The sequence below is a fragment of the Pogona vitticeps genome, chromosome 6 (assembly GCF_051106095.1).
Source record: "Pogona vitticeps strain Pit_001003342236 chromosome 6, PviZW2.1, whole genome shotgun sequence".
In the NCBI taxonomy this organism is placed as follows: domain Eukaryota; kingdom Metazoa; phylum Chordata; class Lepidosauria; order Squamata; family Agamidae; genus Pogona; species Pogona vitticeps.
In genome coordinates, this window is record NC_135788.1 from 11,296,645 (window position 1) to 11,323,745 (window position 27,101).

The window sequence follows — 27,101 nt, forward strand, 5'->3', positions numbered from 1 at the left end:
CCTCCTTAGGTAGTTGAATGCATTTATTCAAATACACCTCTTCAAATTCAGCATTTTGCGGTGCAGAAATGCATACAAGGTTCTAATGCCAGCAGATTGTCAGTGTGAGCTCAGTTTGCCTATCTTGAATGGGATTATACGGAGAAAGGCTGCTTATATTAAGGCCCTACTTTGTGACATTCTGTGCTTCCTTAAAGAATATAAATGCCAGCAAATGATGACGGTAAACAGGTTAACATAGCTAGATTGTTTAATGTTTGGATATCTTGTATGTTTAAGGGAACATCCCTAGAGAAGTTACATTTTGCTATTTAAAATGAAGGAATAAACTTTTATCAGATTCTCATTCCTTATCTAGCTCTGTCAAATGTTACCTGCGCTTTTGCAGCATAACCTATCAAAAGCCAAGGAAAACAAAGAATTTTTGAATGGATTCGATTTCTGCAGAAGACCTACAGTAGAATATAACACAATTATTAATGCTGCAATAGAAAGAAAGCAAAAACTGCCTATGTAAACCACAGGGATGGGAGCATTAAGGGGTGACCACATAGCGAGGGAAATGCAAATTCACTTACATTCATTTGTTGTGAAGTTCCACTGAGACATTCAGGTTTTCCTAGGCCTCTCCACATTTACTGGCCACACACACAGAGAAAATACTTGTTTGCAGCAGTTGGTATGTATGGTTAAAAAGAAATATAGTACCTAATAAGCTGTAAACAAGGCTTCTTCCCCCAGTTGGTTTTGTTGTAAGCTATTTTTTTTAAAAAAGAGAGGCTTTCCTTGCTTTTAGTTGTATATATAAAAAAGATAATCCTGCTGAGAAGGTTTGCTTGTCTTTCTCCCTGTGTGTACATGCTAGCGTGGTGGCTTTTCTACATTGGTCCAAGCAATAACATGCCTAAACAGAAATGCACAAAGCAGAAAGCTGGATTAAAGGGGCCCATATTGGTCTGGTCAAGTGTTGGTCTTCTGAACATAAAGTTATCCTTTCCGAGAGTGTTGCAAATAAATACAATCATTCTAAACTGGTTCTGCCAGAATAGTAGGATGTCGCAGGTTGTATACAATGGGTTAAGAGCCAGGAAGTTCTAATGCTTTCCACATGCCCACTATATAGCCATAGGTAAGTCACTGTCTTTCAGACCTCACCCCCCTACATCAGAAATAAGAGGATAGCAATACCAGCCTAATTTACTGAAACATTGTCAGGATTACAGGGGCTGTCTCTGTAGAACTTCTATGTGAATGTTACGTACTGCTGTGAAATGGTATTTTCCATATTTTATATGTTTTGTCAGTTTTCATCATGATCTGAACTGCCAACATAAAAAAGGAATATTGAATTTTGGTATTGCATTAATAAATATAGTTCAGCCCTATATCTTTGGTAAAGACAAGCATACTGCAATGGTGATGCTTCCACAGTGCTATGTGTGAGCTGGGCTTCGTAGCACCATTCCGATGAAATTGCATATAGCTTTCTCCTCCTTTGCCATTTAAGAACAAATGGCTTCACTGCCCTGTGCTACTCTTGGTTTAAATGGGCTGCAGAGATTTAAAAAAAAGGGGAGTGGTGATGGAATAAACCGTTTGTTTATGAACCATTCAGGGTCATATCTGTGACCCAGGAATTCCTTTGTTAATTATATCAATTGACTAAGAGGCTTAACTCCATAAGCTGTCTATTTTAAATATACTGCTCACAGGTTGGAGATTAAGGAAATTATTTTCTAAGTCCTCAAAATATTAGCAACCCCCCCAACACTTAAAAATATGATAGAAGCAGGGCAGAAAGAGGAAAGAGGAAAATCTGGAAGCCAAACTGATTTCAATGTGAACCTTAAGTGGAGTGCCTTAATTGTCATCCTGATACATGTTGTTGGAGCCATGGTTTTTTAAGCTTTGCAGAAATATATCGAAAGTCTGATTACTTTAAATGTTATCCTTTATGCACATGTGCGAAACAAAAAGAAGATTTTCTGCCTATTTGGATAAATGGCATGTAGGTCTCCTGTATTAGGTTTAAGCCTCATCAGGCTTTATCTTTGGTCGTGATGCTGATGATTCAGTTAGCAGTCCCCCACACCCTCTCAACAGGCCCCCTATAAAAGGAGAATAATTAATAATAAACTTAAATCTGCTGCGTGTACATGTTCTTAGACTACGTTTGAGTCTCGGGCATTTTTGCTATTCATTCTCCAACGTGAGTGGAGAAACTCAGAATCTCCAGCAGGTGTGGAATTACCCATCCATGCCATCTTCAGTGCAAGCTGAAAAACCCCTGTCACTTCTGACATGATTGTGGGTTGTTCTTCCCACTCCTTAAAAGCAGTGTCCTTGCCCTCTAATTATCACATAAACCAGAAAAAGTGGACTTTTGCAAGGTCAGACCCTTGATTCCTCTTGCCCCATCTAAACTACTTTGGGTTGGCGGTTCTTTATGGCCCAGGGCAGAGATTTTTCTTTGGCTTTCTTCCTGAGTAGAGCAGAGTAACTTATAGCCCTCCAGCTGATGTTGGACTCTAGTTCCCATCAGCCCCAGGTCATGTAGGGATGATAGGAATAATAGTCCAGCAACTTGGAGGGCCATAGGTTCTTTCCGTCTGGATCAGCTGGAGGTGGTGGTGGCACTAAACCTGGACATCCAAAGTTCACACATTTCTCTTGAGGGTCATGGACTGGTCCTTTCAGACCAACATCAGTAGGACCTCAGGAAATATGAGGTGAGAGGCAGCTTAATTAAGAAGCTCCAGGCATAACGGGTGAAAGACTCTCTGTTCCAAGTATTTTGCTTTGAGCCTGAATTCTATCACAGCGAGTAGAATTAGGAGCCCACCCTCTTTCCTTTTTCTCCTTTGTGTTAAAGATGCTGCCTGCTTCATGTCACAAAACCGCGGGAAATCTGCCACGGCTGCTCATCTCCCTTCCGGAAAAGCAAATCCGTTGGCGGGCCAGCATTGCAAAGTTGACACAACATCTGTTGTCGATATTTGCCTGCCTATAGAACCAGTCAACCATCAATCCCTGGTGTTTTGTGTGTTTCTGTTCAACAAACTTAGCTCAGCTCCCCTTAAAGATGCACATATTCAAAAACAGGAGGAACCACTTGGAAACAAATTCTCCCTCCATACCTGTCTCTTCTGGAACTTCAAATCATTCCCCGCTAGCTTGCCTCTTTGGTGGTCTATCTTGGCTTCCCAGCTGAACTTCTGTTGCCCTTCTTAGCCCTGGTTTGGCTCCTACTGGCTTCACAGCACTGACCATTTGAGGGACCTGGTGGCTGAACAGAGAGAAAAGCGCCCCACAGATGTATTTATTTATTTATTAGTAGTAAATTGTTGCATTCTTGCCTCTCCTTCAGGGAGCTCAAGATGCGCGCACAGCAATTCTGTTGTCGACATTATTCTCACAATAATCCTGTGAAGTGGGTTAGCCTGAAGAAGTATGACTGGTTCAAGGTCACCACGTGAGTTGCATGGCTGAATGCGGACTATCATCGCCCAGGTCTCTTGTTTGTTCTCCGGACACCACTCCGCCCTCGGTTGACTTGTCCCCACGTAAGCTCCTCTTCCTCCCATACCGCTTTCCAGCCAGAAGGGAGCATAAAATGCAGCTCATAGGTTCTGTGGGCATTGTGGATAATGGGGAGGTTCCCCCAGAGTCATGAGCTTCCATCTTGGATAATCGCCTCAGGGAGATCTCTCTCTCTCTCTCTCTCTCTTTTTGTGGGCACAGATTTCTTCTGTTTCTCTTCTTGCTCTGCCTTCATTATATGCACCTCCGTTCCACCTAACTATATGTCAGCATCTTGTTTTTCTGCCTCAGAGACATCTCTTATCGTTAGAAAGTTTTTGAAAACACCTGTCATGTATGACAGTTTTCTCAAACATATTTATAGACTGACTTGATACCAGCTGGTTTTTGCTATAATTCCTTTTCTTGGACTGCCGAGTTAAAACTGCTGTTTGCTTGCTGTGAACCCCCACCCCTGGCCCAACATCTTGTGCTGTTTTGACCTCAAACAACCCGTTTTCATGTTGTTGTTTTTTAAGAAGACAGGATTTTTCACTTAGGTCTTCTTTTTATTTTCCACTAGGGGGCAGGTTAAGACATACAAGGAACTTTCTCTCTCTCTCTCTCTCTCTCTCTCTAATTATACAACTACATATTGTGATTATTTTCACTGGCAGCTAAAAATGTATAAGCATGCGATTTATGTACCTTTTAGGTGCTGTAGGGAAATGCACTTTCTTCAGGCTGATGCCTTACGTGAAAATATGCCTTAATCAAACCTTATCTTTAAAATAATTGAGAACATGCTGTAAGTCTTTGATTAATTTGAAGAAATCTATACCCTCTCGTAAAGCTCAAAGCAGCTTACTAAAACCATTTTTAAACAAAACTTTTAATAGTATACAGTTAATAACATTACAGAACCAAATATAAGAATCTGGCTAAGGGAGGAAGATGAACTCACAGAGAAAACCAAATGAGTTGCTTAATTAAAACAGATAATTTAATACCTTTCAAATTAAATTTTAGCAAGGAGAGTGCTGTATCCTGCTTTCTAGAGACATGGGACTTTGAAGAAGTTTAAATGAGTTAGGGTTAGCGTTTCCCTTTATACGTGATTAAGGTGCTCAACACTGCACATTGATTTTTGTCCCAAAAGAAAGAATATGAGGGGCATAAAATCTTACAAAATGACCACCAACGTAAGGGGCCGTCTTTAAATGTGTATCTGCAATACAGGATTGTATCAGGTTGGCACTTTAATTCTTATCTGTTCTAAGGAATTATGGAATTTGTAGTCTTTTGAATTCTCTGCTACAGAACCAGTTTGTGACTCTTGGAATCCTCGGGGGGGGGGGAGGGCTTATATGGACCATGAGAAGTGCAAAATAAAATAAAAATGGGGGAAATGGGAAAAAACACTGTGAGAAGTGAATGGAGGTGAATTTGAAAAGCTGGTTCTTTGGGGCATGCTTTGCAGTGGGAATCTAGGTAAAGGTAAAGGTTCCCCTTGACAATTTTTGTCCAGTCATGTTTGACTCTAGGGGGCGGTGCTCATCCCCGTTTCCAAGCCATAGAGCCAGCATTTTTGTCCGAAGCCAATCTTCCGTGGTCACATGGCCAGTGCAACTTAAACACGGAACGCTGTTACCTTCCCACCGAGGTGGTCCCTATTAATCTACTCGCATTTGCATGCTTTCAGACCACTAGGTTGGCGGAAGCTGGAACAAGCGACGGGCGCTCACTCCATCACGTGGATTCGATCTTACGACTGCTTGGTCTTCTGACCCTGCAGCACAGGCTTCTGTGGTTTAGCCCGCAGCGCCACCACGTCCCTAGTGGGAATCTACATTATATTTAAAAGACAAATTGCTTCTTCAAGAAACTTTGATGGGATGGGTGTGGAGGAATCTAATAAGGCAAGGGCCCCTTTAAAAAAAAGAAAAGGAAGCTAGCTGAGGCCACCATTTAACCACCTTGATAGTCATCCTCAGCAGAAGAGATCAGAAGGCATGGGCCAGCTCACCATTCATAAAGGGTGTACCTCCGTTTCCTCAGAATCCAGGTTTGTCGTTATGTCCAACATGGATCCTTGTGCAAGAATGGCATTTCACTGTATAAAGGTTTCTATTTTATGTTCTACATTTGTGTTACTTAGGTTTAGTTTGGTTTCTCAGGTTCTCCATTCAGATATCAGCAGTTGCAGCAGATAGACTGTGAAAATATACTGGGTCATTGCTTTACTCATTGGACACCAATAAGCCCCTCCAAAAGGCTAAGCCAAGAGGAGAACGAAGGAGGAAGGTAATGGTTTATTGAGCCAAACCTGAGTTTAAATAGAGGCTGCACAAAAGCTAAGAGAAGGCTAACAGAACAATAAAATAAAATAAAAATAAAAATGAAGGTTTTGGGTTTATTATTATTATTATTTTTTAAACCAGTGCTTTAGACCTCAGGCTCTGATAACCTTCCTTAACTCTCAGAGTTCATTAAACCTTGCCCTGTAAACCTGTGGCCTTGCATTGTCTCATGCTATCTGCTCTGCCGAGTTCTTGCCATCTTACCCCTCACCAGGATAAGTTTGTAGCAGATGCAGCCCGCAGCAGCATCCAAAACAGCAGCTGCATGGAACCAGTCAGAACATGTGCTCCTTAGTGAGCTGTTATGCCTTTGGCATGTTTAAGCTTTCCTCTCACCAATTCTCTCTCTCACTCCCTTTCTCTGTGGTGTCTCCCCCCACCCCCGAAACTGCTCTTGTATATTATTATAACTGCAGTTATTATGTCCAACATTTCCTAAATGCTGTACACAGAGAAGAAAATAACGCCGTCCTGGACTTCAGGCTTACTACCTAGCAGATGCCAGAACATGGCTGAGGAAGCAAGGGTGGAAAGGAAACAGGAAAACCAAATCAAACCAGGGCTCCTTCAGAGGGTCACCAACACCCCCATTTTTAAAAAAGCCCATGCAATTCATGGTACCTCATTACTAGCAGAAGGATTTCTATGGCATGTCATATATTTTTTTCTGCAATGTTTTGAAGCTTCTGGGTGGTTCTGAACATGTTTATATGTCATCTGGTGAGAAAGGCCAGATTACTCCAAAACTTGCTCATGGGTTCAAAGGTAGATTGCAGAGAAAATGTGAAATGTCACTGAAACCCTCCCCCTACTTATCCCATAAAACTCCTTGCAAGGGTGTTTTGATCTACACAGATGAGTTGCGATCCTTCGGGATCCAAGGGTCACCACAAATGAGATAACAAACAGCAACAACAATTGTGTACCACCGCAATTGTTTGGTGACCCTTATCAAGTTTTCTAGGTAGAGATTGCTCAGAGGTCGTTTACCATTCCCTTCTTCTGAGGGAATCCTGGGGCTGTGGAAGTTTGCTCAAGGCCACAGTGATGAATCGAACTCCCAACCTCTTGCTCCACAGCCAGATACCTAACTCACAGCACTATTCAGCCAGCTTGTCCGAGCGACATACTGCACCCTTAAAGAGACTGTGTTTGGAATGATATACAGTGGTGCCTCGCTAGACAGTTACCCCGCATGACAGTTTTTTCGCTAGACATTGACTTTTTGCGATCGCTATAGCGATTCGCAAAACAGTGATTCCTATGGGGGAATTTCACTGGACAATGTTTGGTCCCTGCTTCGCAAACCAATTTTTGCTAGACGTTTTTGACAGCTCCCTCCATGCTTGCAAAAGGGGTGTTTTCAGGACCTAAGCTTCGCAAGACAGCGATTTAAACAGTTGATCGGTGGTTCGCAAAGCGGCTTTCCTATGGACGATCTTCGCTAGACAACAACGATTCTTCCCCATTGGAACACATTAAATAGGTTTCAATGCATTCCAATAGGGAATTGCTTTTTGCTAGACAATGATTTCGCTAAACAACAATTTCAATGGAATGGATTATCATCATCTAGCGAGGCACCACTTGTTGCCCAATCCATGCTGGTACAATTTGACCATCTGGTAGCACCCACACTCACAGATCCAGGGTTACTGTGTGGCGAATGAACCGCTTGCCATGACTAGTAATGTTCTGGTTAAGTATCTCATGGTTTGGCTTACATCCTTCTAGTGACTTGGCCTTTCTGAGCTCGAAGTCCTTTCGGGTGGCTTACATGCCCTCTTTTAGAGAGGAAGCGGAAGTGCTCCCAAAGTATCTTCCCTTTGAAAGCATCTTCCATTTGAAGGGCTGCCCAGACCATGTAGGATCTAATAGTAAAAGGGGATTGGAAGGAGGAAGGTAAGGGAAGCTGGAAGTTGCGTCCATCCCAACTTAGGCACGGAACAGCCGTCATGGCAAGGACACTAGCCATGTGCTGGCTGTGTTCCCTGCTATGGTGAGATGTACTGGCATTCTGTTTACGTTTAAAAAATCATTTCTCATTTTGCATCTGGATGTAGAAATCGTTATACGCAGTTTTATGCAAACTAATGTCTTTTTTGCTGTGTGTATGACACCCTATGGTTAACTTCTAGTCCCAAGAATATCTGGGTGAATGGATTTCACAATTTCCCCAGGTTTGAACTAATATGGGGTGGTCGAAAGGGGGACGATTGTGGATGTTTGTGTCTCAAAAAGCTGGTGCTCGATAAATGAATGCACAGGTTCAGTCCTACCTGGAGGCACGCTTGGGGTGGGAAACAAGCTGAAACTTGCAAGAAGTTCTTTGTTTTAACTCAGCCCTGTCACTCTGTTTCACTGCCTAGTGTTTGTAAATTGGGATAATGGCATTCTGACGAGCCGTTTAGGCAAACGCAACCATACAAGCAATAAAGGAAGCTTTAATAACGATCAGCGGATTTCCAGGGAGTACTTTTATCCAGCCCTCCTCTGCCACCTCCAGTTTAATTCTTTCGGAAAATAATCAGACCATGACACGAGACCAAGTCCCAGAGCATCGAGCTTCGATTAAGGGCAAATGAGTGCACAGAAAAAGCCAAAAAGCTGGCTGTTCTTCTTGGAGCCTGGAAAAGGTTTTCTTTCTTTTTGAAATGGCAGCTCCCAGAATCTGCAAGCCAGAGCTTTAATATAAACAATAAAATGAATCAAAACCATGGCTGTTCTGAAGACAAAATGCCGGCTGCCCACCAGTGTCGACTCGTGCCGCATGTTTTCTGAAATCTTCTCTTTCTGCTTGGCAGTTTTAAAAAAACTGGTGTCCGTCGCACAAAATATCTTTGAATTTAGCCTTAACAGAGTGACGGATTTGGACTCTGGAGAACAGGGTTCGAATCCCCACTTAAGCCATGGATATTGACTGAGGGAGAGGAACTGGTAAAAATCATCCCTTAAATATCCCACTTACCTTGAAAACCCTTTTAGGGTCGCTGTAAGTAGGTTTGATTTGAGAGCACAAAACACATATCTAGGTAAGTCCCAGAGTAACTAAGTCCCACTGAATTTCAGTGAGGTCTAATCCCAGGTGCGTGTGTATCATGCGGTATCCTATCATCGCCCAGCCTAACCTGTATGGAATGGATTGCCATAGATCCATTCCACATATCTTCCGCCTTGAATACATCATTGTGCTTTGATAAGCTGGGGCTTCAGCAAGGATGCAGAGGGTGGGTTCAGCCACTTCACTGTGAGGAAGGCGAGAAGGAGGAGGGCTTGTGAAATGAAATATGGGGCTATGCTAGCAAAGATGTGAAGACATGGTAAGGTCATTTGATGGTTTATGTACAATCCAATACATTTTTAAATACTTGGAACCATTTCCCACTGAATTGAAATAAGTGGCACTCAGGTTAGTCATTAATTTTAATGGGTCTGTTTCTAAGTATGGCCAACTCATTGTGTTCACTGGAACATTTTCTTTAATAAGTATAGCCGTAGCATAGACATTATTCCATGATGAAGGAATACCTTCTCCATCTGCAGATCCTGGTGGATTCTTCTCCTAGAGCAGTTGTTCCCAACCTTGGGCCTCCAAATTTTGGGGGGGCTAAAACTCCCAGAAATTTCACCGCTAGCTGTGCTGACCAGGATTTCCAGTAGTCGTCATCCAAAAACATCTGGGAACCTCTGCCCTGGAGGAATGGGGAATCCTCTGGAACCCACTGCGGGTTGGGGGCAGATTGGCCCTTTGGAGGGAGAGAAACAAAAGGAAGCTTTTCTATATAAAGAAGAAAAAAAGAGAAATCACTGCCAAAAGTTGAGTGTGAGGGAGTCAAACTATAGATCACATCCTTAGAAGGGATAATTCTTTAACATTGTCACATCAAGAGGTGGTGTTTTTTTTTTTGGACATCTCTTGTACTTTGCAAATGAGTTTGCTTCCTTTTGTGATTGATTCTCAAGAACTAAGCACATCCTTCACTCACTGATAGGATTGCTCAGTCAAAGGTCTGCTTGAAAGATGTCTCTGAAACAATGGTGGACTATGTCTTCTAATTACAATAGGACTTCCTTATCCGTGGGATCAGTATCCATTGCTTCACTTATCCACAGTCTGAAAATATTAAAAAATCCAGAAAAAACAATTTCCACATGTATTATCGGTCACTACAGGGACCGAGAGTGTTTTCTTCACTAATATATATTCATAGCATGGTCTCTAGCATCCTCCGTTGGCCTGTTCTGGTAATGCATATGAAAATAGTTTTTCCCTATTTTTTTCCCTAGGAAAAAGGTAATAATAATATATATTATCCATGGTTTTCAGTATCCACGGGGATGGGGGCTTGGAACCAATCGCCAGCAGATATGGGGGTCCTACTGTATATATGTGCAGCATATAGGGATGCATCTTGGTTTTCGAATCGGATTATTATCACATTTGATTGCTTATAAAGGGGAGCGTAGTGAAGCGAAATATATTTACACTACCTTGTCGACTTTCTGCAGTGATTCTTATGCAGGTCGGTGTTCTATTTGATGAAAAAATGGTACAAGCTTGAAAATGTCTGGTCCAGAGATGGCAAAGTCTGGAAGAATGGAAGATCTGACGCTTTCTTGCTGTGTTGGGAAACATTTGCATGTCGAAAGGGCTGCTTGTTACATTGCTATCCAAGAAAATGTCTAGAGAGTGCAAAGAACAGCAACGAAGAAAATAGGAGATGAGAAGCGTGAAGGTGAAAGAGGTGATCACAAGTTCCTGGTAACAGCTGGCAATTCATTTTTGCTGTCGAGACTTTTCACAATGTTGGTAGCACACACACACACACACACAGCTGCCTTACTTTTAAAGTCTTCCTACATTATTGATTCCAATTCCCTATTCTTAGTGGGATTTCTGGTTTTGCCAACTCTAAACAATATATCTCTCCTTTTTTAAAAAAAAGAGGATGCTGCAGGGCTGGGTGTATCATTAGCCTGTGGGGGCAACTGTTACAGGCAGCACATCATTGTTCCACTTTCTTGTGGTGCATGGAACTCTTATGTGTTACCTAGCCTATCTTACGTCCCCCAAAACCAGTCTGATGCTCTCAGATGCAATGGAGGACATTGCCAGTGTTCAGCCAGTGTTGATGGAAAATCCAATGGGCAACTCAGTTTGCTTCTCTGTGTGAAACTGGTGCATGTCTTGTTCATCTCAGGCAGCTTCAAGGCCAGCTCTGTATATTGCAGAGCATTAATATGGAGAAATTGGAGACAAGGAGTTTCCAACGTTGACCAGCGGGATCTAGTCGTATGTTGCTTCCCACTTTTGGTTACTACCACAAACTTTGGATCCGAAGAAGCTGCCTTGTATGGAGTCAGACCATTGGCTCATCTAAATTGGAGTGGGCAACCTCAGTGAGCTTAAAGATATTCTCTCCCATTTTTTTACTCCCAAGTTTTGCAGTGGGCCACACTAGACCTAGAAAATGACAATTTTCAACCATATTTTTTGGGTGGGCACTTTTTGGTTTCATTTGTAGGTTTGTTGGGGAGTGGGTAGGCCATAGACGTCTCCTTTCAGGTTTGCAATGCAAAAACTGCTACTCCTGGAAGCCTTTAGGAGCATAATTTTTTAAAACTATCTCATTTTTTTTTCATCTGCAAAAATACCCTCAACAGGCCATGTGTTGCCCATCCTGATCTCACTCAAGATCACATATCCTGACTGACTGTGGTTGTCTAAGGTTTCAGACCTTACATCTCAAACCTTCTGCATGAAAAACATGTGGCCTACCACAAACAGTCATCTCCTTCAGGGTTAGTCTCCCTAATGGTATGCAGTGATATTGACTAGGACTTTGTTGGCTTAGATTAGACCCAATGAAACCCGACATCTTAGTCATGGCTAACATAAGTTGAGTTCTTTTCAATAAAGTCTGCTTCAAGTGCAATGTAGTCTGCTCTAAGTATGCCAAAATCTTGATCCAATCTTTTGCTTTTAAATGCCCTTTTTGTGCATAAACAGAACTGCTATTATTTCCACTATTATTATCATTGTATGAGAGTACAGTGATGATATTGTGCTGGCAGATAAAGCAACTCCAAAAAATGGGAGCAGCCCAAACAAAATATTATGACTTTTCACATATAATTTGAGTTGTTGGTGTGGTGAACTGTGATCAGAAACGAGGTAATTCTTGCTTGTGTTAATTGAAAGTAAGGGAAAGAAGTCAGGATGAGGAGGGGAACGTCGTGATCTATGTTATGTAATCACTTTCTCATGTGTATTATTGATGCATTTTGCAAAATTACCATTCAAACTTTTTATCTCTACTATTAGACTGTTAAGTACCTTTCCGTGTTATTTTTCTACAGAATTTCTTTTGAGAAATGTAGTAGTCTACAAGCTTGAGTAAGGAGGATCCCTGGAGAGAGGATACTTGACTGAGCCAGGGAAAATCTACCCATCTTGGAAACAATGTCTGGTACATTTCCACTGGCACATGCCCCCTCTCTGGGTCCTCCTGAGACATATCAGGGGATACTTGCAATCTTCTTCCCCCCAGCATCCTGGCATCTAACCAACATATCCACCAACCCTTCCTGTAGCTCTTTCATGGCTGCACAAGAATCTTACCTCATCCGCAGGTGAATTAGAAACATTTTCTGATGATCACACAATGCAAAGGTGTGTAAATGTGAATGTGAATCATCCCATTTTTATTTATTTATTCCAATCTGGACTTCCCCCCCAACTGTTGGGAGCATGTACATCTTTCTAACTACAATGATTCAATGTTTTTCTTGTGTGATTGTTCATTTTGTTCTATAAAAGAACTGAAGGGGCAGCATGACTTTGGGTGGTTTTCTGGTGACCTCATAAGTTGGGAGCATGAGGTTTTGGAACACCCACCCTCAAGATCTTTCTCCCCAGTTGCCCCAAAGTATTTATTTTAAAAAACAAAACAAAACATCGACTCTAGATCAATTCTGCACAGACCAAAAGAGAGAGAGAAAATCAGTATAAAATTGAAACAACTGCAGTGAGCCCTAGCAGACACCAATATTTCCGTGGTTCTGTGTGTATGTTTGTCTGTGTATGGATAACTTTGGGAAATTGTCCCTTTTCCCCTATTGCCGTGCAACGCTTCAAAAAGTCCCAAACAGCTTGATGGCAGACCGTTAAAGGAGAGCTGGGGATCGGCAGGCGGGCAGTATCAAAGGAAGGGGGGCTTCGGGCATAGATCAAACCACATCCGATGGAGGGGCCAGTCTGGACACTGGCACTGAAACAATGCGGATATTTGTGCAGTCACCTAAACCGAGTACAGTTGCCAAAGAGACTTGCAAATCATGCCAAATTGTTCTGATGCAGCTTGCCGATGTAGCCACACCCCTAACGCTTAAGCCGTCTTCCACTGTTACATATTGTTGGAGACAGATTTGCCCCACACGCGGCTACTTTCAGGGCAGTTTGTGAGTGTCCTGGGAGGTTAAAGGGTTTTTCTCATCAGAGTGTGGATACTGCCATGTCTGAAGTCAAGTGCCCTGATGCTGGCATTGTTTGGTTATCTCTATCAGACTCACAGTTCACAGTCTTATCCATGATGATGCTAATGCTAATTACCTCTGATGTTAAAAGCATGAACAAACAACAGGCCAGGAGGGAAAAAATGCAACGTTATGCCAGAATTTGGGATGTCCGTTAAAAGTTGCTCTCTGCTAGATCTGCATGGAGGCCTGTTTCAAAGAGGAAAGGTGTGCTGTAGAAAAAGGTCTTCCTGATGAGTACGTTGCCTTTCAACATGGCGAGTTTTTTCCCAAACCAGGTCGTATGTTTAGATAATTGGATTGCTGAGGATCTGATCCCCCCCAAGCCTGTGTCCCGTATTTGACATGGGCACAATAATAATAATCAAATGTTTTTGCTTCATTTAAGCCTGTTGAAATGAGCAACACAAAGTCAGGATTCCTTGTGGCTTTGAGCCCTTTCATCGCTCGCACGGCTGCAAGGTAACATTCTGTTCTTGGAAGGACAGGTCAAGCTTGACATCGTGCTCTTGCTCCCGTACCCTGCAGACACGAGAAAGCCCAGCAAGCAGGTAAGAACACAAGAAGCCAAAGCCATGATCTATCCCAAAAGTCTCCGAACAGCATTTTGCCCTGAAGCACACCGTCTCGTCTGGATCCCAGCCATTTCCCAGAGCTTTTTGAAGTAGCCATAAATCTGGGGAAAAAAACCCACAATGATGGAGAACAAACCATTTGTATTCTGTGTGCAGATGGTGAGTTTCACTCTTTTATGCTTGGCGTGTGTGTTTTTCTATCTATACAGTAGACTCTTACTTTGAAATTAGTGGTTGTATTGGGTAGTTCAGATTGGAACAGGATACGTGCACGCCAAATGCTGAACTAAAGGACGGCAGGACAAACTTCTAGTCACCTCAGATTTAAATACAGTGGTGCCTCGCTATACGATGATAATCCATTCCACTGAAATCGCTGTTTAGCAAAATTATTGTCTACCGAAAAGCATTTCCCCACTGGAATGCATTGAAAACTGTTTAATGCGTTCCAATGGGGAAGAATCATTGTTGTCTAGCGAAGATCGACCATAGGAAAGCCGCTTTGTTAACCGCCGCCCAACTGTTTAAATCGCTGTCTTGCGAAGCTTAGGTCCTGAAAACACCTGTTTTGTGAGCACGGAGGGAGTTGTCAAAATCGTCATCTAGCGAAAATTGCGAAGCAGGGACCAAACATTGTCCAGCGAAATTCCCCCATAGGAATCACTGTTTTGCGAATCGCTATAGCGATCACAAAAAATCAATGTCTAGCGAAAAAACTGTCATGCGAGGTAACTGTCTAGCGAGGCACCACTGTATAAGATCCTCCTTCCTGTTGCTAAAATGCCCACACAGACACACACACACACACAATTGATCCCTATTGAATCTAAGTATCATCCTCAGGAGGACTGGGAATGCAAACTGTCAATGTTTACGAGAGGCCTTGAAAGTTCCCAGGCGGAGGCCAAAGGCTGAACACTTCTTCCTCATACAGTAGAAACAAAATTTTAAATGGCCTAATGGAAGCAGTCAGGGTCGTGAAGAGAGTTGATAAAATAGAACATAAACTGCACCGATGAGGGATTTAATTACCCGGGAAGCTAGCATGAACAGGTTATTCATGCAGAACCATTTCAGCAAAGGGAAGTCGGTGATTATTAATCCCCATTCTCCAAGGCTGCATTACTTATCTAGCAGAGCCTCAGGCCAACAAGACATTTTTGCATGTCGCTGGATTGTGAATATTTATTGGCAGCTTGTGAGGTCCCAGCAAATGTAGTAAAACATCTCTCCCCTTTTAAAAAAAGAACAGCTATTTCTGCCCCTAGAAGTTTATCTGCTGTTCCCTCTCGTGATAGAATGAAATCATAATGATACGCTGGCTTATACACTGGGCCCAGGGTCCTGTTGCTAGTCCCAACGGTTGGCTCCAAGAGATGTACCTTAGTGTTTATTTGCTATTCAGAAATTAAGTTACTGAGTCTCCTCCGTAGCTGAGACTAACACTAGGATACTGGCCGTGCTACCTGGGCATGCAGAAAATCCCACAAGAATATTATAGCTAACCTCTCCCATGTTTTGGGAGACTGAGGAAGCATCTATAAATTGTAAGTAACAGAAAGATGCTACCAAAGGCAGCCAATAATGTGGAGCAATGGGGGGGGGATGGGGAACGCAATATGATGATCATAGAATCCTAGAATCACATTGCGGGAAGAGACCATAGGGGCCATCGAGTCCAACCCCCTGTCATGCAGGAACTCCATCAAAGCACTTCCGACAAGATGGCCATCCAGCCTCTGCTTAAAAACCTCCAAAGAAGGAGACTCCACCACTCTCCGAGACAGCCTATTCCATTGCCGACCAGCTCCGGCTGTCAGTAAGTTCTTCTAGAGATTCAACCTGAATCTCTTTTCCTGTAGTTTGAAACCATTGCTCCTTATCCTAGTGTCTGGAGCCATGGAAAACAAACCTGTCCCTTCCTCAGCGTGGTAAGGTAAAGGTAAAGGTTCCCCTTGACAATTTTTTTGTCCGGTCGTGTTCGACTCTAGGGGGCGGTGCTCATCCCCATTTCCAAGCCATAGAGCCAGTGTTTGTCCAAGGACAATCTTCCGTGGTCACATGGCCAGTGCGACTTAGACACGGAACGCTGTTACCTTCCCACCAAGGTGGTCCCTATTTATCTACTTGCATTTGCATGCTTTCGAACCGCTAGGTTGGCGGGAGCTGGGACAAGCAATGGGCGCTCACTCCGTCACGTGGATTCGATCTTATGACTGCTTGGTCTTCTGACCCTGCAGTACAGGCTTCTGCGGTTTAGCCCGCAGCGCCACCACGTCCTGTTTCCTCAACGTGACATCCCTTCAAATATTTAAACATGGCTATCATGCCCCCTCTTAACCTTAAACAAATATGAAATGTTGGTATTTTTTTAAAAAAAGTAAACAGAAACCATTTTCAGTGGAGAGCTGTTGACGGTCCATCTTTTCTACTCCAAAGCAGAAGGTCTTCTGAAGGTGGAATGGGGCAGAGGCTTTCTAGCATTGAAAAGCTCCAAGGGAACCATGAAACGGTGACATTAGTGACATGCAACAGAGCAAGCCACATCTGACGGGTCAGTTAGAATAAAAGCAAAAACGCTTCCCCCCTCCTCCCCAGCAAATATAGTTACGTACAACTGGTGGAACAAGCTGGTTTTTGATCACAATGTTCCAGACTCTGATTGTGACAAGACCAATGTTGTAATCCAGTGATTGAGCTTCGTGGTGCAATAGTTAAACTGCTGTACTGCAGCCAAACTGTGCTCGTGACCCTGGGGTTCAATCCCAAGTAGCCGGCTCAAGGCTGACTCGCCCTTCCAAGGTTGGCAAAATGAGTACCCAGCTCACTGGGAGCGGGGCAACATGTAGCCTGCATAATTAACTTGCAAACCACTCAGAGAATGTTATCTGGAAGTTGAGTCGTGGCAACTGGACTTCTTTCTTGTTAGGTTGAAATGTTTCGCTACTCATCTAGGAAGGTCTTAGGAGAGATCTCTGATGTATCTTCCACATTGGTTTCATTTTCCCCTGGTTTGAATGGGCTCTTTAGAAGGACAAAGGACTGGGAGTGAGGGATAATCCCACTTCTGCAGTCCTTCTCCATCCATTGTCATAGGTCATTAACAGTCATTGACAGCGGTCTTTCTGGTTTGTGTGGTCCTGATTTTTCTGGGGATGGATGGAAGGGCAGCATGATAAACAGGAGACAGATTGTATCTAAGGCCTCCACCCCTGTTGAGTGAGGGATTTTCTATATGCATATGTATGGCCTCCCTGTGCCCTCTCACAAACCACCTATCTTCTTGGTCATCAAATGAGTATCCTTTATCTTTCAAATGAAGGAACACTGCGGATTGTGGCCCTGAGCCATTGCCCCTCCTGTGCTGGGCCATTTTCCTGTTGAATGGCTGTTTGGTTTCTCCAATGTAGAGCTCCAATTTTAAAAAAAATGAATAAAAAAGAACTCCATTTGCCATGACTCAACTTCCAGATAACCTCACCTGGATGACTGAGAATCTTCACAGATACACTTGGGTAATGTTTTAAGCACTATGGGGCAGCATACAAGCAGCAGACTTGGCTTTTGCTTTGCTCAGTTCGCTGCGATGGGCCCATGGGCTTCTTCTGCTTGCAGGATGCTTCCCACTCATTTCATCTATGGGAGCACCTCCTCACGCACTGCCTTCTTGTCTGTGCTACTCTGCTGTTCGCATGGGGGCTAACGTGGCAGACACATACCGGATGTGGGGGAGCCTGCCTGTGAAGTGTGATTTATATACAAATTATATCCAAAGATGGTGTTTATCTGTCAAGAAGATTCAAATTAGAAATACAAACATTATCCTTATGCTTTATGTGAATGACTGCCTTGAATTTTTAACACACTGTATAAGAAGACAGCAGCTGCTATGCAACTACTCTGAGGGAAAACAATATGGTAAACCCCCCAAACAAACAGAAAGAAAAAGTCTGACTGTGAATTCAGGCAGAAACCCTGTTTAAATAAATAGGAACTGTTGACTCTGTGCACTTCACTTTTACGTTGGAGGGAAGGGAAGGAAACAAATCAGTCTTTGGAAAGGGTGAGCAGTAGTAATGTTTTTTGTTGCAGTGCAAAGCAGGATAAATTCCTTATTTCTGTCCCTTCGTCTCTGGTGACTCCCATCCAGGCCATCAAGAAACTTTTCAAAAAATGTTGGGAATGAAAATATTAGCCTTATTCAAACAAAACAACGGAAGTACGCAATGTGAATTCAGGAGATGTATAGGTTTTTTTTTTTTTGTTTTTGACCTGTTGTCCAGAACAAGTTACAGTTTCTTGTTTTGTCCCAGTACTGGAAACTGTGACATGTACAAAACCATCATCAGTTTTACAAATCAAAATATCAAAACAGGATCCCTTCTGTTTTGTTTCCAGGTGTGATGGAAAGTTTTAGTAATTAATCCAGAGCTTGAAATGTTTAAGAAAGGAAGCGCTTGAAGAATTGCCTGCTTAGGTAGAACCCTGCCTGTCCATTATTCTTGTAACTAGCAGATGAAATCTATATGTATTCAAGGGTGTGGTTAAGTAATGTGTGGTGCAGAACTCCCTTAGTAGCAACACCATGTTTATGATAGCTTGGGTCTCGGTATCCATTCTGGCCTTTAGCCCTATTGTTTTTCAAATTTTACTTTGCTAAGCATTTAGATTCTTTTAGATGAGTTTCCACCACTTCAGCTATGTTGGTTAAGTTTGGCTATAGCTTCTCTATGATCTCGTTTCCCCCACTGCTTCAACTATATTGTCTTCATAGTTTATTGAATCACACATTGGTGGTGTCCTTTGTGAAATGAGAATGTGAAATTGTACAGATAAAGGATTTTTTAAAAACACGTTCTCATAGCCAGGTACAAAGGCTAGCTTCCATTTCATGTAAACTGCAGAACAGAATTTTAAATATCTCCTTCAGTGTGAAGGAGGAGAGGAATCACAGGGGAACACATGAGCTACCAATTTACTATGACGCCTTCTCCTTAGAACATACTATACAGTGGTGCCTCACAAGATGAATGTAATTCATTCCGTGAATAGCGCTGTCTTGCAAAAAGCAGTTTCCCATAGGAATGCATTGCAATGCATTTCTATAGGAGCCTCGCAAGACGAATGCATTTTATTCGTCTTGCAAGGCATCGGTCTTGAAAAAAAAATCATCTTGTGAAGCAGGGCCATAGAAGAAACCGTCTTGCGAGGCACCATAGCAACTGCAAAAACCATTCGTCTTGCGGGTTTTTCGTCCCGCGAGGCGTTCGTCTTGCGAGGCACCACTGTAGTTTATTGTGATTCCAGAGTGAGGTCTCTATTTCATAGCAGAGCAGTTCAGACCAGGCATACCCAATAAAAGAGTTGGAAAGGCTCTCAGCCTTCATCAGGCAGATGCAGCAAATCTACTTCTACAGCATAGGTGGCCACCCAGCTGCTGCTCAAGAATCTTTGAGGAAATGAGAGTCCACCTGCTTCTAAGGACATTTGCTCTTCTGGTGTGTACTTGTTCCTGATTAGTGGGAAACCCCCTTTCTTGTAAATGATAATAACCTTAGAATGGCAGACCTGGAAGGGACCCTATGGATCATCAAGTCCAGCCCCCTGTCAGGGAGGCACAGGGGTGGGGAATCGAAGACCTAAACCATTGAGCTATCCAGCAGCAGCTAGTTTGGTTCCTACCTTCTGGTGCAGCAGAAAACAAATCATCCCAACCAGAACTGTGACTTACAACCTTTTAAATATACAAAGATGGTTAACTAGCCACCTCAAGGATTCCCAGTGTGGTGTAGTGGAGATTGTGACAGATTAGGGCTCTGGAGAAGAGTTTGAATCCCCACTTGGCATTCATTGGGGGTGTGGAATGGGTAAAACCACTCCTTAAATATCTCGCTTACCTTGAAAACCCTATTAGGGTCACTGTAAATCAGTTCTGGCTTGTCAGCACACAACACACACATACACAAAAGTAGACACCTCTTTGTCTTCTTTCCTGTAGACTGCACATAAGAAGCTCATTATTTTCCTCATATTATTTGATCTCTTGGCTCCTCAGAGGCAGCTTGGACATTAGGAATAGCATGTTCAACAGCAGAGCTACCACCAGCACCTCCACCCTGGCTAGTTCTGGTGCCTAATCAGTGAGCTTTCATGGCTGAAGGGGATTTGAACTCAGGCCTCTTGAGTTCTAGTCTATGACTCTATCCACTACACCACACTGGGTATCCATTTTTTTACTACTTGCTACTAATGTGATGCGGGACGTGGTGGCACTGCGGGTTAAACCACAGAAGCCTTTGTGCTGCAGGGTCAGAAGATCTGCAGTCGTAAGATCGAATCCAAGCGATGGAGTGAGCTCCTGTTGCTTTGTCCCAGCTCCTGTCAGAAGTTCGAAAGCATGCAAATGCAAGTAGATAAATAGGTACCACCTCGGTGGGAAGGTAAACAGCATTCCGGGTCTAAGTCGCGCTGGCCATGTGACAACGGAAACTGTCTTCAGACAAACAATGTCTCTACGGCTTGGAAACTGGGATGAGCACCACCCCCTAGAGTCGGACAGGACTGACTAAATGTCAAGGGGAACCTTTACCTTACTAATGTGATTGGTAGAGTTTTCCCCATCTCAGCTACCTCAGAGGTGAGCCCTGTGAGCTAACTTGCGCCTCTTTCATAAACTATGAAACTTTTAATGGATGTACTCTAAATATCATGGGAGGCACAATCCTAAATTTACAGGCTAGTCTGCTCGGGTCCAGAGAAAGATGAGCCAAATATATAGATATATAAGAGAATATTTTTTTCTTTCTTTCTTGGCATTTTATTCACTTATAACAGAAACATTCACTTATCAGGTATCACTGAAGTGCAATTTACAGAACTTAGCAGCAAATTCACACCTGTAAATTCAGAATTATTTTTTGTTTGTTTGTACAAATCTTACAAATGTACATCCATTCGTACAGTATTGCCATTCACTCATGCTCGCTATGGACATTGCCTTCCTGTTAGAATTCCTGCTGAGTTGTCATTCTCCTGCGCTTCAGGAAATACGGATGTGAAATGGGCTCCGGTGGTGGTGGATCTGTCCAGGCGTTGCAAAGGGAAGCGAATTTTGGGCTGCTCTGAGGCTCTTAAAGAACCAAACAGAAGTCTTCCTCCAGGTCTTCTGGTGGATTTATCCAAGGCTGCCCAGAGCCAAGGAGTCAAGAAGATCCACTTGCTTTTCTTGCGTTTGCTTTTTCACAGTCTTTAATGACAAGAGATGGTTTGCATCAAGTTGTGCCACTCTTAAAATTAAGCAAATCTCTGCACCTGCATTTTCTACAGTGTTCTGCCCACAGGGCAATCCAAGGATGGGGAAAAAGTGATTAATTTGACCTACCTGACCAGTAAATAAGGGAAAGAGCCCAAATTACATTTCAGATGTTTGCATTTTGTGCCAAAAGGGGTGACGGATCTGGGTGCTGTGCTTCACCAATTGCTGGGCCCTTCATTTCAACCAATCCCTTTCCACACAACTTTGGTACAATCAGGGTATGTATCTTTCGAAAGTTCTTATTCTTTCTCCCTCCATCCCCCTTTTCCAGGCCTCACATAACGTTGTTCCCATTGTGTTAATCACAGTGATCCCTTTCATAGACATGAGCAGGAAATCTTTTTATATGAGTGGGCAAGGTTTATGCCACATCAAGGAAAGGAAGTAGGTCTGCAATTTGGGGGATGGGGGAGACAATTATGGGACTGCCCTGAGAACTTCCTTACCTTTCTTATTTAATTATTGTAGATTGTTTATAACTCCCCTTCCACAATTTCTATGTGGAAACTGCAGAGAGATTTTTAATATAACATTCTGACTCTTCACCAAGCAGCCCATATGTGTCCTCCCAACTGGTGCGGTAGGTTAAAATTAGGTATTTTGACTGGCTCATGGTTTCCCATTGAGCATCATGTGAAGACTGATCTCCTTAACAGAGGGCCATGACTCTTCTCTGCTACACCATGCTGGATCTTCCAGAGCTTGATTGATATGCTCCAAAATACCATGGGACAGAGCCCATTTGAGTCTGGGTCACTTGACTGTGGACGAGGATGGTCAAAAGCTCTCACATATTAAGAGCATCCCTATCTCTGGATATTTGTATCACTGAGCAGAGTTTCATTTTTGCAGATATTTCTTTCTTTCTTTTAGGAAGGTGGGTAGATGTGGAAACATTCAAACAAATGATCACCCATACACATCCTGGACCACGTGGTTCTTAAGAACACGTAGACTGGCTTTGAATTATTCCTAAATCCTACTGAAATTTGTAGGGCTTAAGACTGCACTCCTGTGCACCTTTACTTTGCTTCTGTGTAAAAGTGCATAAGATCAGACTGCATAGGACGAAAGTTGAATCATGATACTTCATGAATTTCAGCAACGTGTGCATCTACCCGAATGTTCTCTTGATTCTGTCCCAATCTGCTTTTTCCACAGCATGCCAGTTCCCCACATCCTGGGATTACATTTTATATATTTCACACAACCTGTTGAAGGTTTAAGATCTAACACACCTCATTTTTGAAATTCAGCACTTGCTATCCTAGAAGAGTTTTCATTCCTAATTTCTTGAAGCAAACTCAGGTCTTCTACTATTTCTAGTCTAAGGATACTTTTTTTGGTAGTTAACATGGAATGTATTGTTTATTGAAAATATTTCTGTAAGGGGAAGAGTTTTTTTTAAATCTAATTTAAAAATCCTAGTTTATCACAATAGTTTCTTTTGTACAAGACACTATAGATACATCCTGTAATATATAATCTAAAAAATAAAAATTTCTTCAAAATACAGTAACTATTACTATTGTGTGGGCATTAATAAACAAATGTACTTACTGATTATGGCTCTCCAGACGTTATATAAGAGCATCTAACTTGACTTGCAAAAGAGGAGTATAGCATAAAGGAAGTTTGAGAGGGCAGGAAAATGCTTATAGAGGAGGGAAGAGAATAAGCTGTGTGCTTTTGTTTGAGAAAGTTAACTCAAGGGGGCAGTTCTAAGAAGAAACACCAAGACTGATCACGGATCAGTAGCAGCATGTTAATATGTACACATTTCATGAAAACTACAAGGTTAAAAAGAAAATAGTAGTTCTATACCTGCAAATGCTGTCGTTTCAAAAACTAAACTAAACTCAAGAAAAGTTTGGGTAGAGGGTAATTATGCAGTTGCTTAGATATTTTCTCTGTTTTTTTTCCTCTTTGGGCATTTTAAGTGACATTTCTCAGTTGCACCAACAACTCAAGAACTCATATATGCTCCATACAAAAACTCTCTGTGCATCAGGTGGGAGTAGGGGAGAGAACCAAAGGGATCCAGGAGAGGAATCCCAGTTACCCTAAAACCTAGTCAACAGGAAGAAGGAACTACAGTAGTTGGGTGTCAGCCAGCACAGTTATGGCCACTGGGCAGCTGTGGGGGCTTCCGAGGAAGGCTTGGTTTACAAGCAGCCACCTTCTATGAGAATGAAGGAGTTTCGGTTCTGTTTTTTGCACTGGTGGAAGTGCCATGGCAAACTGCTGTGAATTAAATGGTACACACTGAGGAATCCCTAGTGGTGGCTTGTTAACTAGTGGTCATTTACTCCTTTGAGTTGCATTCTTGCCCTTCTGCCACCTGCAACAGAATTTTGGCCCTGTGAATTCACAGAGCTCTGTTTCCAGTTGGTAATAAGAGACAGGCAATTCCTTTGCATGAAAGACTCTGCCTCCTGAAAGATGATCAGAGCTACAAGGGCCGGTTTGCTGATCATAGGAAAACTCACCCAGCCCTTTTCTGTCTGACTTGTAAGGTTTTACTGGGCATTGACCACACACCTTTAAGCTGGTCTTCACATATATAAGGAAAAGACAGGTACTGTGTTCCCTTTCTTTAAATAAACATATCTCTATGCAAGCTGATATACTGTATCTGGATTATATCAGCTCCTACCTATCTTAGGTGGAAATGAGAACAAGAAGAGACGTCTCTGTTCTCCTCCTATGAGGCCTTCTGTGCATCACAGGGAACTCAGAGGCATGGAGGGAAGAGGCACAAGATCACGTTTGGGTCATTAGGAGAGACAGAATGTACAGAGTACTAGGCAGAGGGGTCAGTGTCTTCTTTTGGGCTGTACAAGGAGACACTTTGACACAACAAGAATCCTGCCACCGGCAGGTGCCTCCAAGGCAAGGTGTAATGAGGTCAGTGAATAAATGAATTTTCCTCTGCCCAGTTTCCCTGGATGTTGAAAGCAAAGGTAGGATAATTCCCTCTCTCCTTAGGCTGTGCACTGGAGATGCCTGGAATTGCCTCCAACCGCTAAAAAGCACATTAGCAAATCAACAGCCCAACAATTTACAGGATCCCAATGCTTGGTAGTTTTTAATGATGTGCGTGTATTCATTGCACATTGTTCTTCCCAGCAGAGGTTTCTGCAATGGAAGCAGCACATTTCACTCCCAGCTGCTCCTGTTTCAAACGGTTCAATTGCTCTCCCCAGCTCAAATTTTAAATTAAGATAGCCAATGGGATTTCTGATTAGGTTTAACCTTTCAAAATCTTCATACCAAAGCCAATGAACATGATCAGTGCTGCTGTTCAAGAAGGTTAACCTACAGCTTCAGGAAGAGAGGTCTGTTCACTGGTCTTTAATTCTTTTATAGACTAGCACACCAGTGGTGAAGAATCTTTGGACCACCAGAGGTTTTGGACTGCGGCTCCCATAATCCCTACCATTGGCCATACTGGCAGGGATTTCTGGGAGTTGCAGGCCAGACCTTCTGGAAGGCCCCATGCTTCCATCCCTGCCATAAATAGAGGTCTACAATGCATGCTGAGTTTTCAGAAACCTCCAGGTGTCATGAAATGGCCTCCATTATGTGCTGTCAACATCAGAAAACTGCAGCTCAATCCATACCTTGCAAGACAGCTGGATCTTACAATGAATGGGAGGCCTGCCTGTATCTCTCACCAAGGGACCCTTAAAATTGCAAATGTCTTGTGTGCACTAGGTTCCTGGGGGAGTGTGTGGGGCAAACTGGGTCTCTTGCTGGGAGTTACAAACCAGCTGAGGCTAATGACACTGCGGTGTGCCTGATCATGTGCTTGCCAAAGGGTCAGCAGGACTTTCTTGCAGTCTGCTTGGTGCTCTTTGTCTGTTGTGCAATAAACTCTGTGTGCCTTTGTAACTTTCAGTGAGTCTGGGCACTTTTTTTGGTCCAGTGTTGGCTGAGGATCACAATTGCACCCCTGGCCATTTCCTGAGGTTCAGATAATGGCAGTACTAGAGTGTCAGGGTTATGCTGGGCATGACACCATGTGCAATCAAGAACTCCTGGAACCGTATTTCTCCAGTGATTAGTAAACCCCATGTTTTCCTTGCTGTTTTCTTCTTCTTCTTCTTCTTGAAAATACTCGTGCTGTGCCGTAAATGCCCAGAAACTCCGACTGCGTGCTTGCGCTACTGAACCCTCCCATTCCGCACGCATTGTGACTCCGTCATTTTGGAGTGCACTCACAGGGCTGCAGCCTGAAATCCACCCACCTTCTAAACACACGCAAGCATGCACGCACATTCACAGCTTTCTTCTTGTCTGTCCGTGTACACTGAATCTAACAGTACCTGTTTGCTACCTAGAGAAATCTCTTTTTCTTCCAAAGGAAATTATTGCGCTAACAATGACAGGGGAACAAAAGAAGTTTTCTTCCTTTCGTTTTCTTTGCCAGAAGCAGGACCTGCTCTTGCCTGAAGTCCAGGATAATTACAGCGATGTGTAGTGTGCTACAAACGGGGAACAAACAGTGAAGGTCATTTTTGTAACCTGGGCTTGTACATCCTTGAGAAGGGATGGGCATGGAAAAGCAGTTTCCTAAGGTCAAGTTCAGTGCATTCATCAGAGCAATATCTTAGACTTAACGTGTTTTCCGATACAGGACTCCAAGCTGAGTCGAGATACTTCTTCTCCTGGAGGTAAGTCTCAGAAAGCATCCGCCGTGCTCCCAGCCCCTGCAGCGCACCTGCCCTTCTCTCGAGTCAGTCTGAGCGGACTCTGCCCTAAGAGAGGCCGAAGGATTCACACAGTCAGCGGGAACTGATCTTGCTCTGGGGGCTTTTTCGCCCAGACGCCCAAGCCGGCTCTCTGAAATGCTTTGAGCAGCTGCTGCTTGACAGACTGGTACGTGCGCGACACCAGCTTGGCCTCGCTGTACACGGATGGCATCTCTCCATGGCTTGGTACCCGTGTGCTCAGCTGTAAGGGAGACAAAGGTTAGGGAGGATAGAAGGGAAAAGCCTCAAATACAAATAATGAAAACAAAACCAGAACAGTAGGGCTTCAGCAGCTGGATAAATGGTTTCGTTTTCATTTTACAAACTATAAATCCACTGTTTGGTTTTTGTCTGTTTTTTTTTATATATAATATTATTGTGGTGGGGCAGGGGAGGGACCTGATAAGAGATAGTTTCCATTGGCAAAAACTCCGTCCTGTCTTGGAATGGGTTTTTGGAGAGCAAAAAATACATTTGCACAGCACTGGTAAGGAACGTTAGCCTGCTGTTCCTCTGGATTTCCCCAGTTATCTCGCTTTCCTGCTTTCCAAAGAAGTTCTGAAGCCTCATTAAAGCAAGTGTCAACAAATGACCACTGGAATGCTTTGGTTCCTTTCAAACTGCTATTTGTTCCTTGCTAATGTTTCCTCCTCGGCCACTTGGAAGGAACCGATGTGTCTGATGGCCGCTTTGAGTCATTTCCTTTAAGTACATCCCCAAATTTTTGAGTCTGGGATTTTGGAGAGGGGAATAAAACTGAACATCTCCCAGATTCGTACTCAGCCTTATGAATCTCCTTGGTTCCCGGATATGATTCCAAGAACAGCCAATCTTCACCCATTTCCCCCCCCCCCCAAAAGACCCAAAAGCATGTACAGTGGGGTCTTGACTTGAGAACTTAATCCGTATTGGAAGGCAGTTCTCAAGTCAAAAAGTCTGTAAGTCCAGTCTCCATTGACCTACATTGCATTGAAAACTGATTAATCCCGTAACAGGCCGTTTTTGTTCCATTTTGGTTTTTTTCTGGTCTGTAAGTCAAATC

At 43.1% G+C, this 27,101-nt stretch overlaps 1 protein-coding gene across 1 annotated transcript in view; it reads right to left on the reverse strand.

Annotated features, from left to right (window-relative positions):
* Positions 1–20,783: 20,783 nt before the first annotated feature.
* ADARB2 (adenosine deaminase RNA specific B2 (inactive)) overlaps positions 20,784–27,101 on the reverse strand; it is a 392,231-nt gene continuing 385,913 nt past the window's right edge. The window contains exon 11 of the mRNA XM_073002915.2: positions 20,784–26,261. Coding sequence (XP_072859016.2) covers positions 26,085–26,261 — 177 coding nt within the window. The 3' untranslated portion in view covers positions 20,784–26,084. The remainder of the gene's footprint in view (positions 26,262–27,101) is intronic.